This window comes from Manacus candei, unplaced genomic scaffold (assembly GCF_025592945.1).
Source record: "Manacus candei isolate 608988 ecotype Guabito, Panama unplaced genomic scaffold, ASM2559294v1 h1tg000014l, whole genome shotgun sequence".
Lineage (NCBI taxonomy): Eukaryota > Metazoa > Chordata > Aves > Passeriformes > Pipridae > Manacus > Manacus candei.
Window position 1 is genome coordinate 73,778,568 of NW_026138062.1, and position 15,953 is coordinate 73,794,520.

The 15,953-nt window shown below is 41.4% G+C and overlaps 1 protein-coding gene across 1 annotated transcript; it reads left to right on the top strand.

Annotated features, from left to right (window-relative positions):
• Window positions 1-1,614: 1,614 nt before the first annotated feature.
• Window positions 1,615-13,736, top strand: CHMP2B (charged multivesicular body protein 2B). Its single transcript, XM_051779083.1, has 6 exons — window positions 1,615-1,781; window positions 4,888-4,979; window positions 7,799-7,993; window positions 9,835-9,937; window positions 10,963-11,069; window positions 11,210-13,736. Exons 1-6 carry the CDS (start codon window positions 1,748-1,750, stop codon window positions 11,321-11,323), a joined length of 645 nt encoding a protein of 214 aa, XP_051635043.1. The 5' UTR covers window positions 1,615-1,747; the 3' UTR covers window positions 11,324-13,736.
• The last annotated feature ends 2,217 nt before the right edge of the window (window positions 13,737-15,953 follow it).

Genomic DNA, 15,953 nt, shown 5'->3' on the forward strand with positions numbered 1-15,953 from the left:
AGCACAATTTAAGAGTACCCCATAGTTAAGCTGCCCAACCACTCTCTCAAGGAAAGTGGGGAACCGAATCTAAATTACAAGTGCTCTCCTCCCCTTCATCTGTGCATTTTCAAAACCAGGATTTCAGTTTTGCTTACCAACCCATGTCTGACTGATCTGACCTAACAAAGAGTACAGGCATACAGGAATAAACTTGTAAAGTGTATTTTGCTTAGCTTGCCTCTTAGTGAATCACTGAACTTCTGTGGTGTCTATGTCATCACACGTGATCTGGATTTCAATCTAGAACAATCACTGAGAAATAACTAAAGGGACACGTGAAAAATAATGAAAACTTGCTATTTACAACAAAATCAGTATTTTCAGGAAATCAAGGAATACTGACACCAAATACAAAATCTGTACCCTCCTATGTCCACATACATTTTTCCACTGCTATTATAATATTCTAATAAATTGGTTTTCCATGCAAGGTTATAAAAGTGTGGTTTATTAGGCTATTGCTACAATAAACTTACAATTCTTCCTTGGGTTGAATTTATATCTAGCTATCAAAATGCATTACTATGTTCCAATCACTTTTTTTTTTTCTTGCAAATTTACATACCCCCCCTCCAACATTTTAAAGTAATCAAAGGTATATCTAGCCAGTATTCAAACCAACAGCTCTGTATTTTCTACTGTAGCTCCTTTTTTAAAATTATTTTCTAAGGCCATGATGTGTACGGAGGCAGTTGCCCATGATGAAACCTCAGCTACCTTATGAACTACCTTATTAAAAATTAATTGTAATTAGACATTGAAACCCAAGAAAATTATTAATCCTTCTTCCATACCCTTACATCTTGTGAAGCACGGTGGCGGTGACCCTCAGGACAAAGGCTTATCTTAGAAAACTAATGCGCAATCAGTTCCCCAGACGCGGCAACAGCTCGGGGTGAGGGCTCAAGGCTGGGATGGTCCTTAATAAAAAAATCCTGAGCCCCACGGTGCGTGTCACAGTCAGGCACCGACCCTGCCCGTGTCCGACTGCGACCAGCGCCCAAACCCCTACAGCTGCACCGCTGAATTTCCGTAGGATTTGTGCCATCACACGAGCTGGATTCCAGCCTGGAACAAGCCGTGAGGAGGAACTAAAGGGACGCAGGAAAAGAAAACAGCGAAAACTTGTTACTCGCAACGAAACCGGCGCTTTCAGAAAAACCAGGCGGCGAACTCGGGAAGAGCGCCACACCGCTGAACTGAATTAAACTTTTATTTATTTTTTTTTTAATAATTACACGCGAATAAACCCCTCCAAAAAAAAAAAAAACCCAACCAACCAAACAAAAAAACCCCAAAAAACATTTTAGCGGTGCAGGGAGCGGGGATGCCGGGACATCACCACCCCCGGGTTGGGGTGGGGTGGGGGGCTGGTGGTTCCTCTCCCGCGGCTCGGGGGTGGCGGGGAGGAAGAGAAACCGCTGCCCCATCCCTGCCAAGGACTCCGCCGGGCGGAGAAGCGAAGCCGCCGGAGCACCCCCGGCTCGGAGCGTCTCCCCGTCCCCACACAGCTCGAGGGGAGGCGGAGGCAGCGCCGAGCCCCGGCCCGGCCCCGGCCCGCCCCTCGGCGCCGCGGAGGCGGAGCCGGTCGGGCGTTCGTGGCCCGGCCGCTTCCTGGTCACCGCGGGAGGAGGAGGAGGAGGAGGAGGAGGAGGTGGCAGCAGCAGGAGCCGGCGGAGGCGGCTGTGGGGGTCCGGCTGCCGCCATGGCCTCGCTCTTCAAGAAGAAGACCGTGGATGGTGAGTGGGTGCCTCGGGGGAGGCCCCACGGCCGCCCCCCAGCCCTGTCCCCATCCCCATCCCCATCCCCATCCCTCGCACGGCCCCGGGCGCGGGGCTGGTCCCGGCCGGGGCTCGGGGGGCAGCGGGAGCCCCGCGGGGGTCGCGGCTTCGGGCCCCGCGTCCCGAGAAAGTCGCAGGGAGAGGAGGAGGAGGAAGAGGAAGGCGAGGAGGAGCAGGAGCAGGAGGCCACGGCCCGCCCGCCGTGACTCACCGGCGGCGCTCGGGGAGAGTCCCCGGGCCGGGCCGGCCCTGGCACGGCGGGGAGGGGAGTTCCTGAGGCCTCGGGAGGGGTGGGAGCGGGGCCCCGGCGGTCCCGGGCTGTGGGTGAGGGAGGAGGAGCGAGGGAACAGAGCAGGCCCGCCGGGAGCTGCCGGGGCCCAGGAGGGAGCGGGTGTGGGATCCAGGCTCAGGCGCCGGGAGCCGCCACCGCTCGGCCCTTGGGGGCTGGAAACAAGTTGGCGTCGGTGTCTTTGTAGCCAGGCTGTCACCGGAACGCTAAAACTTGAGCAGAAATGACGATCTCCCAATGTAACGCCAGGAAAGGTCACTTACCTGCCAGCAAGTCCTGCTGGCGACCCCTCAGCGCCCCAGGTCGCTGTGCCCCAGGTGTGGCGTGGGTTGGGGAGCCCCAGGTCCGGCTGTTCTGGCATGTTGGGTGCCCCGTGTCGCGTCTGGAGGGTCGGCGTTTGAAAAGGGCTCGCCAAAAATGACGCTGCGCATCCACCAATTGTGCATCACCTGGGGAGAACACGTAGGGTTCCCGCTTGTCTCTTCCCATCTTTGGTGCGACACCTGAGGAGGGAGGGAAGGGGGTGTTGGCTCTAAGCTTCCACGACCAAGGCAGGTCGTAGGAGAGTGAGACAGCACTAAGCTGCTGTGACCAAGGCCGATTGTAGGATCCAGGTCAAGCCCTTCCTGGATGTCTCTTGTCCAACCTGTTTTAAGGAATGGCGGTGCTTCCTCCTTGCCCTGGTGTGCGAGACGGTGGCGTGACACACGGGAATGGCTGTTGGCAGAAGACTGTCTTGGGAACACCCCATCATCTTCTGTCTGCTCAAGCAAAGCTGGGAATTTGCTTCAGTTGTCAGAGAGAAACAACAGCCAAGTTCCCATCTTGGCCTTCACCTCTATAAGCAAATGAAAAGTCCTGTAGCTGCAGACAGTGGTTGCTTTCAGTTTATTGCTATCCATGGTTTGAACCATTCTGTGAGACCAGAAAGCATGGACATAAGCATCATGCTCGCCCTCATTGTCTCCTGACTTAAGTACAGCTCTTGTTTCTTACCATTGTGAAGTTCCTACCTCTCAAGCTTTCTACACTAAGGGATTTTTTTTTAAATAGTTAGCATAGTTAGAAAAACCAGTCTGGTATGTAGCTATTAAGCTTTTTCTTTAATTTTTGCAAGTGCAGCTATGCTAGCAATATACATTTATCTACCTTCAAAATTACTTGCCTCTAGCGTTGTTCTCAGAATGATTTCCACTGCTGCTTTGTCAGTGTGAAGAACAGTGTTATATTCCGTGTCCTCTTTCAGTTCTTCGTTATTGTCTATTGAAAAGTCTGCATCTCCTAAAGATGCTTTTTGTGTAGTTATCAGAGTAGCAGTAGCACTGTAAAAATAGGTGTCTTTTTCAGGGCATTTGTTTGGAATAGGAATTTATATTGGTTGAAGGAGGTAGTGTGTATTCCGTCTTTAAAATGCTACTGAAGGTTTGGGTTGTTTTTTTTTTTTTTTATTCAAACCTATTACTGTTGAAATAATTTCAGCAATGGATGTGTTACAGTATTTCTGAATGTGGGGATGAAGAATGTGAACACTTCTTTCTGTTCATAGAAAAATTGCCCCAAGCCTTAAGAAATGAAAAGGATGGCCTGTGGTTCTAGAATTTATCCTTCATGCCTTCATTTCTGTTATTAACTCTGCCTGTACGTATTTGCTTTTCATGTGCTTCAAACTTTGCCCTGATGTTACTTCTGTGGATTAGAAAAAAGAGCTCTAAACAAAGTTTGTGTGAAGTCTGCTCCTTTCAAACTCTCACCCAAAGTTATCTAGTGTTGTGTAGACACATACATTAAGAGGAGAGGAATCTCTCTTAAATCCACTAACTTCTTTCCTCTACAAAGGTCAGAGGATGCTGAGTCAGATGCAGACCTACCTCTCTGCCTTTGCCCAGGTGAATCACACCTAAGCAGATGTTGTAAATTCTAACAGAAGTTAATTGCAACTAGCATGATTGATACCTGGATTGTCAAAAATACTTGCTTTAATAAGTGGATGTTATCACTAATAATTTTTTTAATAGTACAGTGGACAAAACCCCTATGAAGGATGATAGGTTTCACCTGACAGACAGTGTTCAAGCTTCTGCTGGCTGCATCAGTTGTCAGGAGACTTAAATGTGTTATAAAGGCCTCCACTTTCCTATCTTGATATTCTTAAGCATCTTTTAATTGAAAAGGCTCAAACACTGTGGCTTTATAGTCCGACTTGAAGTTGGGCTGTGCAGTGTGGTACATTTGTGGAGGAGAGTAAGCTCTGTCAGATCAGAATAAGGATAGAGAAGAGTAGGACCCAGGACTTGCATCTTGGAGTATCTTCACTTTTTTAGTGGACCTGGGAATTCCTCAGCTGCTCAGGGATCTCATACATCAGATTTCTTCAGCTGCTCTACCTGTTGCAGTTAGGCCTGACTGGTTGAAAAGCAGAGGGATGACACTGAATGTGCTATGGCTGAGTTGGTGTTGAACTCCCAAAAAAAGGTCTGTACTGAACTCTTCCTGTGGGGTGAAGATTCTTGTTATGGTTATGGTGCAAAGAAACATCCCAAGTAAAGTAGCTTTATTTATTTATTTATTTATTTATCTTACAGGATATGGCCTATGCTGCTGAAACCCAATCGTGGTATCCATAAAATTGTACTGTGGCAATATTTCATGTATCTGAAGTGCTGACAGTTCACTCTGAACAAAGAGAGGCTGTCAAACACGCTGCATGCCTGCAGGGTGCTTAGCAGATGTTTATGTGGTATTGAAAACTTTTCCCTATAAATATTTTCTTTCCAGATATAATAAAGGAGCAGAATCGAGAGTTGAGAGGTACACAGAGGGCTATAACCAGAGACAGAGCAGCACTTGAAAAGCAGGAAAAACAACTGGTAAGTAGAGCAGGGAACTTCATTTTGCTCTTTCAAACAAGCACACACACACACAAGATGTAATGGAAAACTTGCAAAGTGTTAAAGATACAACTCAGTGTATCTTTACAATACTGGAATACTAAAAAAACTTGTCTTCCCCTTTTCACTTTTCAGTTAGTAATTTTTTTTCCAACGTAATTTTAATATTTAAAAGTGATTCTCAGTCCTTGACACAGGAAAACCCTGAAACAATGTGTTTAGATAAAATAACCACATCGTTTTTTCCTGCAATTCTTGACATTTTCTATCCTTCAGAAGGCTTTTTCTAAAAGGCTTGTAAACTGGTGGTCTTGTGGTGGAAAGTGTCAATGCTATCACGTGTTCCCATGACTTACCACTGGGAGAGAGCACTTGAAAACCCATAGGATATTGTGAATATCCCATAGGGTGGTTATTTTCATTCACGAAGAACTTCCCAAAAATTAGCTAATAAAGGTAAGACTATTTGCCTAAATTAAGATCTATTTAAAACTGACTGTGTGTGAGCTTTCAAGTATCGAGTGAATGAATGCTGCACCTGTGTGGCAGTATAATTGGATAAATGGATGTGACAGATGGTGGGGTTTGATGCATGAAGACACACTCAGAGTGTGGGAAAAGCTGCGTGAATCCAGCCGGTTTCAGGAGCTATTGAGGTGATGTTTCATGGCAGCAGGTCGTGTGAATACCAAGAACTGGGAATAAGAAACTAAAAGAGAGAAGAGAAACTGTTTCTGGAAGCCTTGACCATGTAAGATATAACAGGTTGCTCATTGATAAGGCATTTTTCAGCGTGAAATATTCCGACTCTGGAAATCGCCTAAATGTTCGTGAATACTCAGGATGAAGTTTTGGTCAGTACAGTAAATTGTTTCAGAAATGTTGGATTTCTGAGGAGGAGAAGAAGAAAGGAGCAGTAAAATACGTCTTTGAAAAAGTTTAAAATTTGCTGTTAGAATGAGAGGATCAATGTACAATAAATATTAATTTTCAGTGTCAGATCAGGTGAAGGACCAAGGGCTTGACAGTCAATCTTAGGACATTTCATTTTGTACTTCCTTCACAAAGACTTTTTTTCCCTTATCTTTGAGGTACTACTCTGAGAAAGCCCAATTATATTAATTCTAAGTATAAAAATACCTCAAAGTATGCAGACAGTTCTGTTTCAGTTCAGTGACCTGATACGACTGTATGAATTTTGATTATTGTTTTTTTCCACAAGAACATAACTGACTTCAATAAACTTGCCCCAAACCTCTAAAAACCAAATAATGGACCCAAAATTTACCCAAATACTTTTTAATTAAGAATAAAAATCATCCATGTATGATTTCTGCAGCTGAATTATCTGCAGTGACTTGGCAATGGTTGGTGTAGTTTTGTATTTCACCTTGAAAAGGCAAGTTATAGATGCTATGTAGGTCTTCAATTTAGTGAGAAAACCCCTGTTTTCAAATCTTTGCTGTTAAAATTAGGGGTACAAACCAGTGTTTGCTAGTGTGCTTTACTTCTGTTACAGGCCTCTAATGTTTGAGCAATCTCATGCCTCTTACTTGCCAGTCTTTACCTTCTGGGATTAAAAATACTGTTTGACACACCCTTTAGAAATTAGGAATTTACAGAGAAGATTCTGTACCAGTGACATCTCTGTAGTAGACTAACAATGATCTTTCCTAGTAGTCAAGGTGATGCAGTGGCTCAGTTTACACTCACCTTTACATGTTTTGCATGTCCTGGTGACTAGTACTTATCTTTTTATTTCCATATCTTTTTATAAGTTCACTTTTCTGGATTACCAGTGCACATAAAGTGAAGCAACTTCATTCCAGTAGTGGGCATATTCTCCTGAAGGATCACAAGAGAAAGCTGGTCTTTTAAAGGCTGCTTGTACTTAATGGTAAAAATCAAAATGCTTGAATGGCTGTATACAAAAAAACTGAGCTAATATGGCAAGACCTCCTTGAAAAGGCTGTAAAGGAAAAAGTGGTTGCAAAGTTTACATTATCAAGTCACAAATCAGAAGGCATACTTTGAAGAATCCCAGCTGACATTTGTGCCAGACTTTTTCCTGGTACCTCTGGGCTAAATAGCTTATTATTTCTCTTTGAACTGACATATTGGGGTTTGGGGTTTTTTTGTCTTGTAAGCCAGAAGTGTCTTTCTTATGGAATAAGCACATGCTGTTGTATATAAATTATACCACTTTTATTATGTTTTAATTTAAGTCCATCTAAATGATGAGGATAAACAGCCTCTAATTATTGTTCATCCAACTTTATCTACTTCTTCCCCGAAAAGGTTTTGAGGTTATCTCAAGGCTGAAAAAGTGTTTCTTACGTGAGCAATGTGGTTTGATTACCTGTAAATGCAAGAAATCAAAGATGATTAGAGTCCTGGCACTAGTAGTTGACTGGCCATAAGAATTTCTTCACTTTTTGGGTCTTTTTTTGAAGATTTTTGAAGCGTTGCTCCCTATCCAGATGTGGAATTGGATGTGCACATATAAGTGGATATGACATCATGCAGAAGTGGAGGTCTTTGGGGGAACTGTGGGCTGCCACACTGTAATTCAGTTCTGTTGTGTTTTCTTTTCTTGTGGTCACATCATACCAGCATTACATTCGTTCTGATAAACAGCCTTGATAGAAAATCAAGGAACTATTTATATAACTTTAAATGACATAAAAAAAAAAATTAAGAGATAGCTCACTTTCGGAATTTCATTGTCAGCATTAAGGCTTAATTATAGTCTTCTAATGAAAATTCTGTAGAAGTAATCTTCCCCCTTTTTTGAACAGGAACTGGAAATAAAGAAAATGGCTAAGACTGGTAACAAAGAAGCCTGTAAAGTGCTGGCAAAACAGCTGGTGCAGCTGAGGAAGCAGAAAAATCGGACATACGCTGTCAGCTCTAAAGTCACTTCTATGTCGACCCAAACGAAGGTCATGAACTCTCAGATGAAGATGGCAGGAGCCATGTCAACCACAGCCAAAGTAAGGCATTGCAAGACATTCTTCCACATCAAAATGCAGCACAGGGTTGCAAAAACTAAGTTGTGTGGCTTTGTATAAGACAATCGAAAGGGTAGAAGTTACTGCCTGCTGCCCCAAATGGTCTTGAGGATACAGGAGAGAAATGTAATTTTATTTATAGTATTGAATTTCTGTTTAGTCAGTCCAGCCACTTACCACCTATCTAAGCATATTTTCTTAGGTTGGATGTCTGTCAAATGTTTACATGGTAAAAATAAACTAATGCCAGTGAAAGAACTCTTTTAGTACATAAAAAAACCCCCAAACCATGCTGCTACAGAGTCTTGCCTGTATATATTGTCACTAGCAGTTTTTATTGAGGAAAAAGTAGGGCATGCTTCATCTAGAAATCAAGGCAGTGTGTCACAATAGCTTTATGGCTTGGGCAAGAAGTAGGTTATTGCTTTGAATCTTAAGTTCCTAAAGAAATCTAATCTGGAGTTCTGTTATTCTCTCTGTGCTCTCTAAGGGGACAGTATTGCGTTAAGTTTTCTCACAAATCTCATCTCATAAAAGAGCGTGAAAAATCTCAGTTATCGGAGTTAGTTTTGAACTTTTCCCTATTTCCCTGAATTGATCAAGAGGGAGTTTGCTTTTGGCAAGGAGGATTGTTCAGCCTGAGGTGTGGGAAACAGAATTAGCACACAGCACTGTAGAACCAAGTTGTGCTTTTATCCCAGTCCAAGCTAAATCCAGTGAGGTGCCAGTTAAACACAGCAATGCCAATCCCAGCCCTTCAGTGGTACAAAGTCGTGGCTCTGTAGCAAAAACTTACACAGGGGACTTGTCTGACTGATCAGGTTCAACAGCTGACACAGTATTCCTGCAACAGTGTTCATGTGAACAAGTTGGTCTTGCTTTTTAATTATTACATGGTTGGCTTGGTTTTTATCTATGATATATCTTGAATTAAGTTTCTCCAGACCAAAGTGTTGCTAGATTAGTTATCAAGATTAAGTCAGTAGAGAAAAAAAAACAAACAAAACCCCACAAAAATATTAAATAAATTACCCATCATCCAGAAAAATTATGTTTTTTGAAACACAGCAGGTACTTCTATGGACTAGTTTGTGTAACGGTATTGGAGAGGAAGGCCTTAAGTTCTTTTGGTCACTTTTAAAGTCAATATTTTGCCCTATCAACTGGGAAGCTTAAAGAATTGTTTATCTCATAAAACCATCAGTGAAAAAAAATATGAGATCAATTGTCTCAACAAGCAAGGCAAATACATGAATGCAAAGATTTCAAAGTATTCTCGGTGTTCTTTTTAGCATGGATGGCACTAACTTTGGACATGGTACTAAGTTCATTTAAGTTACCTGTTTCTTTTAATCATGCATCTGACCCTTATTTTCTGAAGATATATAAACTCTGTGTCAGTGCAGATATTTTTGATGTCCTCTAGTGGTGGGTCAAAGAAATGTTCCTTTCTGAATTAGAACCTGCAGCCAATTAGTTCTTTAAAGTGTGTAGCCTTCAGGTTAGTAAATATTCTCCCATTGTTTTCATTCAGACCAGCTGATTTTTCCTAATATAAGACCAGGAGAGGGTCATGGTGCAAGAAAGATGCAGACATTTAAAAGTATATCTATTAGAGTAGTAGACAGCAATATTTCTTACTAAGTGCAGACTGTACTGTTGATCTGTTATGTGTCTACAGTTCTCATGGGATGTAAAGAGACAATGAAAGAGAAATTTGGACTAAAGTGTTTTTATCAGAAAACTCTTATTCCTTCTAAATGAATATATTGGTATTTTATAATGTCTCATTGTGTGATTAAGAGTTTTTTCCATATTAATAGACAATGCAAGCAGTTAATAAGAAAATGGATCCACAAAAGACACTACAAACTATGCAGAATTTCCAGAAGGAGAACATGAAGATGGAAATGACTGAAGAAATGAGTAAGTTCTGCACTGTGGGGAACAGGTAGCTGCTCTTGGAAGGGTATAGCCAGTCTGGAAATATTGATGCTTGAAGTTTTATTTCTACAGTTAATGAGACTGACAGCAAAAGTGAAGAGCAAACAAAATAATGGATTTCTGAGCAGTGAGACTGAACCTTAGGGTTTTTAAAACCTCTAGGTATTAAGTCTAGGATCCATTCCTTCCCATCTTCCTGCAAAACATTCATCATACTTTTGGAAAGAATATGCTGGAAGGGAAGAGGGTTTGAAACCAAGTCAAAACATTGTTTGAATAACTGGGGGGGGGGGGAACTTGTAAAACTGTCTTTTCTGTAACTGATAGTTCTGCACATGCTTTTTCTTCTGTGACTGGACACTTCATTTAGATATTATTGATAATCTCAACCTCACCCAAATGGTGGTATGGTTTGGTTTTGTCTCCTTTTTTTTTATTTTAAGCCACAAGGCAACTTCTTGGGGAGGCATCAAGTTTCTTGTTCCTGAGTGCATGTGTCCACTGTCAACTAAATAATGCCAGACTTCCTGGTGTTGCTGGCACAGTCTCCTCCCTGTCCTAATCCCTTCCACTGTGTTGGTCATACTAAATGGTGTGGACTCAAACCAGTACAAAAACTTTGCAATTTGGAGGAATAAGAGGAAAAGGATTTTTATGAAACTATTGGAGACGTTTTTCAGAAATGTTAAAATCCAGTGTGTGTGTGGGGGGGATATACAGGTACCAAACTATTTTGGTGAAACCAAGTATTTTTATAAATGCCTTACCTGTTGTTTCCCTGGCTGTGCTCACAGGCTTTGCAAGGCAGAGGTTAAGAGAGCCTCTCCAATGTCCAGATGCTTCCTGTTGGTACCTTACACAGTGCTATTACTACTGGGAATGGTACTACCAGTGGTATTACTACTCTGCAGTGGTAGTCCTGTGTTCTGGGAAGGTAGAAAGATGGTACTAGATTATATTAGTTATGTTCTTGCTTCATGTGGACATTTTTTTCTCTTTCTCTTAAGTTAATGATACTCTGGATGATATTTTTGATGCTTCTGATGAAGAGGAAGAAAGCCAAGATATTGTTAATCAAGTGCTTGATGAGATTGGAATTGAAATCTCTGGCAAGGTATGGCTATTTTTACTCAGTTCATGTGGGTTTTAAATAGTTTATCCTAGCTGCCTTTATTTTACAGTTTTATTCTAAAAGTCAGCTTGTCATAACATGTGTTATTCTTCTGGCTAAAGAAAACTTCTGTCTTCTTCTAGATGGCCAAAGCTCCCTCAGCTGCCAGAGGTTTGCCATCTGCATCAACATCAAAAGCTACCACCATATCAGATGAAGAGATTGAACGACAGCTCAAAGCTCTGGGAGTGGATTAGCTTGGTGGCTAATAATTAGAGTCTGCCTTCTAATTATTCAGCTGTAGACAGATGTACAAAGTGCAAATACTCTCTCAGTGCAACTGATTTCTAGGAAAACTCTGAAGCTTCAGAAATGACAACTCGAAGTTGGTACCGGAGGAAGGAGAAGGGGAGAATGTATTAAATCAATTTACAGAGAGAAGTACATTTGGTATGTTCATTGCATGGACCCTCTTTGACTCTGGACCAACCAGGGGTGTAGTTCTAATGATAAATTCATTTATACTTGATCCAAATCTGTCCTCCGAATTCAAAGCTTTCTTCTATCAGCTCCTGATATCTCTCTAGAACTGGCTATTCTGTGGCTGGTGATGCCACCTCCTAGGACAGCACCTATGTAAGATTTATCATTTTTATAAAACTATCACTATAGAAACATTCTTAGTCTGTCATTTTAACACTTCACCTTTGCTCTTCGTTGGAAACTGTTTTTTCCTTAAGAAATAGCCTTGAAAGTCTAGCAAATTTAAGCAGAAGGAAAAGGCATTTTATACCATGCTTTCAAATTCCTGTAGCAACTTTTGAGTTGATTAAATACTAGCTGGTTATTCTTCTTACTGGAAGGGAAGGATACACTCCTCGTGCAGTTAATTTTTCTGGAAGAGGATTTACATTTGTTAGTGAACTTTGTTGCATGAAAGGCACTGATTGAACTCCATTGTACTGTAACATAGCTGGTTTCAACAGAATTGCTGTGCCTTTATGTATATAAATCTTGTACCTTTGTGATTTTCTTTCAGGATGAGTTTTTGAGAGGTGAGTAAACTTGTAATTAAGATGGTTTCACAAAATACTATGGTGAGACCTCTCTGTGCACCTGATGGGACTCAGTGCTGAAGCTGAGAAATGCACTTGTTGAAAAATGCAACTTGTGCACTTGCAAAAAGGACATTTGCCTGAAGCAACATTTGTATATATTTTACAGTATTTCTTAATGGAAGATAACTGTGCATAACTGTATTGTTTGCTAAGAAGCAATTGATCACATTGATAAGCTAAATTAAATTTTAGTTTTGAGAACACTTTTGGATCATAAATGATAATTAACTTGTCTAAAACACTATAATAAAAGTGTTCTGGTTCTGTGAAGGTTTTTCTATGGTCTCTGAACTGCATCAACATGATTCTGGCTTTAAGTGGAATATGCACTGGGCTAATGAAATAAGAACTGTTGATACTTGAAACAGATGACAAGGCCTGAAAATGCAGTTCCCAGTTATGACTTCCCAGATATTCCTCAGCCCTGACTCTGCTGGAGATTATTTGCCCCTCAGCTGTGCTGATTTAGAGGGGCTGTTCATTGAACAGAAACAACAATCATCTTGGCTATAAAAAGAGAAAAGTAAAATACCTCCTAATAGCAAAACCAGGATAATTGTGTGGGGGACAAACTTCATATAGAGACTTTGCTGCTAGAGAAACTGTAGCAGGAAACCTCAATGAATCTGCTGTTGTCACACCATCTGCTGTGTAGGATTGAAGTCAGCAGAGACAGAAAATTCATAGGAGAGCCTTCTTCGGGTTTTGGGCATGGAACATGCAGGTGTTCTTTCTCTTTCAAGGAAATAATGGACAAACTATGAATTTGTCAGGTAGTGGGTAGGAATGTGTAAGTTAATATATTTCATATATCCAATACAAGGTGAATTTTTTTTACAAGTTATTTTGTAAAAATCTAATAAAAGGCTTTTTATTCCACAATGACTTTGTCCTCTGTAGGGTTAGTCTTATACATCTGTCCCTTAGCAGGCTTTCTGTGTACTCCTGTGAGCTCTGATAAATACTCCTTTGACTTGAGCCATAAAGCACCATAAAATTGATAATAGTTCCTTTTGGACCTTTGTCTTAAACTCAACATTAAGTAAAAGACTTTTTCAAGTTTGCATTCCCTTGTCTGTAACTGGGTGCCCAAGTGCTGCTCTTCAGCACAGGAGGAGAAATCATAATGTGAACATAGTATAAAATGTTACTGACTGATTGTAGCTCAGTCAGATTGAACACCAAGGCTTATGTACTCTCTGAATGAGGTGTGCACTTTATCCTTTTAATAACTGTCAAAATTGAGCATAATTCTATTATGAGTTCTTTCTTTACAGGTCTTTGATGAACAGGAATAAAGGCATTGCTGTTTTGAGTGAATAGGGCTGCTGATCTAGGGCTACTATCAATATCAATCTGGTGTTTTGTTAAAAGTTACATTGGAAATCCTTCAGCTTTAATCTCTTGTAAAAATCTTTTGGTAACAGACTGAGAAGTGTGGTAGGTTTGCAGGCTTGCTTGGTTTTTATTCAGGTGTAGTTAGTATGTTGTATCTGCTCTAACAAAATCACATCCCCTCCTTAGAAACAAGTTCTGTTGGAATCACTCTTAGCAGACAAAAAAACCCAACCCACCACTCAATCCTTAAACTCCTTTTTCCTTGCTGACACCTCAATAGGAGCTGAAAGTCCTCCATCCAAGAGCAGTGACATGGTTGTGCACACACACCTAAGAACTCTGCTCCATGGGGGCAGACCAAGGTCCATCTCACCCAGAATCCCACTCCACAAGTGCCCAGGAGCCATGCCCAGGAAAACAGCAAGAACATGATGAGCGTAAATGACACTTTCTCCCCAAATACTCTTCCAGTCTCCCACCTATTTTCAACGTAGAGCACTTCCAGAGCCTTACAAAAGTTCTACACACAACAGCTTTGAGTGTCTTTCCACCTGAGGACTTGTCCATGTCAGTAAACTTCTGGCACCCACATGTTTTAGTAGAGAAGCTCCACAGTGGTTTTTTTTTTCCCTAACCATGATAAGAACTACCACTTTTTTTCTTTTCTTAGGCTTTTTTCCAGCTTCACGTGTTTACTCCTAGTCCTGACATTAGGCAAGGTGGTGAACAGCCTGCCTCCATCCAGCCTTTCAGTACTGCTCATAATTCAGGAGTCATCTGTAACATCCAGTGCACACATTAAATCTAGCAGGGAGTCAGCAGCTTCAACTCACCTTTGATCAGCATCTTGGCCTGTATGGGGACCTTTGCTATGTCTGTTGTGTCCTTCCAATGAGGGGACATGGAAACAAGTGAACACAGATTTATACGTTGTGATAACACCTTTTCCTGCCCTCTGTTGTGGTTCTCACACCCTGCCTGAAGTTGCCATGGGAAGAGCAAAAAAAAACCAAAAAACAAACCACCACACACAAATATCTCAAAGAAAAATAGTACAGCCCATCTTGGTTGAATGGCCAGCTAAACTCTTGCAGGTTTGTAAAGCTACCTCTCAGGACTCATCTAGGGTGGGTTTTTTCACCCAATCAAGAGTGATTGATGGCAATTAAGTTGTTCCTACATTAAAAAAAAAATAATGCATTGCCACTTTCTGTAAGTAATGGCTGCAGCTGCAGCCCTTGAAATTTATTTCATCCAGCCTTTCTTCTTTAAACAATTCTACTCCAACTTCTTTGTATTTCCCTGGCAACAGCTAGATGTGTTTAGCTGGTGGCTGCTTCCCCCACTTGGCCTTTTGTCATTCTTTTGCAAGAAAATGGCCTTATGTGTCACCTTTCATTTTCTTTTTCTCTGTTTTTGCAGTCAGCCTTCACTTGTGAGACTTTTTGTAGGACAAGAGACCACTGTGTTGTGGTAAGGCTGCTTTTGAACTGACTGTTACAGCAGGCTAAAATGCATAAGCACCTCAGCATGATACACAGCTAAAAAGGGTAAAGTGTCACCAAAACAGAACTACAAACCACTACCTAGAGTGCCAACTGTATAAGAATATTTTATTGGATGGGGGAGCTTGGGAAATACAGGCTTATAGCATTTCTAAGAAGCCTTGCATAGTTAAGAAAATAATTTAGAACATAAATAAAGTTTAGATACATCAGGTAGTGTTTTCAAAATACATACATAAGATCACATAACACAAAAGGTACATGACTACATGCCACCACCTTTGCTGAGGGCTAATCTTCTCAACTATATTTATCCTTCAGCCTCTGGGGAAGTCTCCAGCTTGGCCTTTCTCTGCTGTAGTGGGTGAGCTATGCCAGTGATGAGAACAGCCTGAAGACAGCACACAGTGCAATTTCTCCCCTCTGAATTATTAAATTGAAGTTCTGAATTAAGTGGTGCATTCATCCATAAAAAGATATTTTTTAAAAAAAATCCAGGAGCCTGATTTCCATAGCTGAATATGCCTGTGGTCACTGTAATAAGTATCAGAGGTAATTTAATGTACACTAGAGAGGGAGCACTTAACTTGTACACGCTGCTTCAAAGAGGTCTCGAACATTAAACTCCTTTTGCTTTCTGTGGGCCTATTATCTAGACATTTTCTAAATCATCAGGTCTGTTTTATGGAAAAATAAAATGTATGTGGCCAGTACTACTCGCATGTACTCACTTAATTTCAGCCCTGGGAAAACAGTCGAAAGTACATATATGGTAACGGGCTAATTCCAATAACAATGAGCAGGGCTGATGAGATGGCTGGATAATCTATCCCTGGTGAGTACTAGAGTCATTAACTGACTTTTCTCAGTGCCTGTCTGATAGGTGGAGCTCTGGCACTGGTATTTCTTTCCCTATATTATCTCTC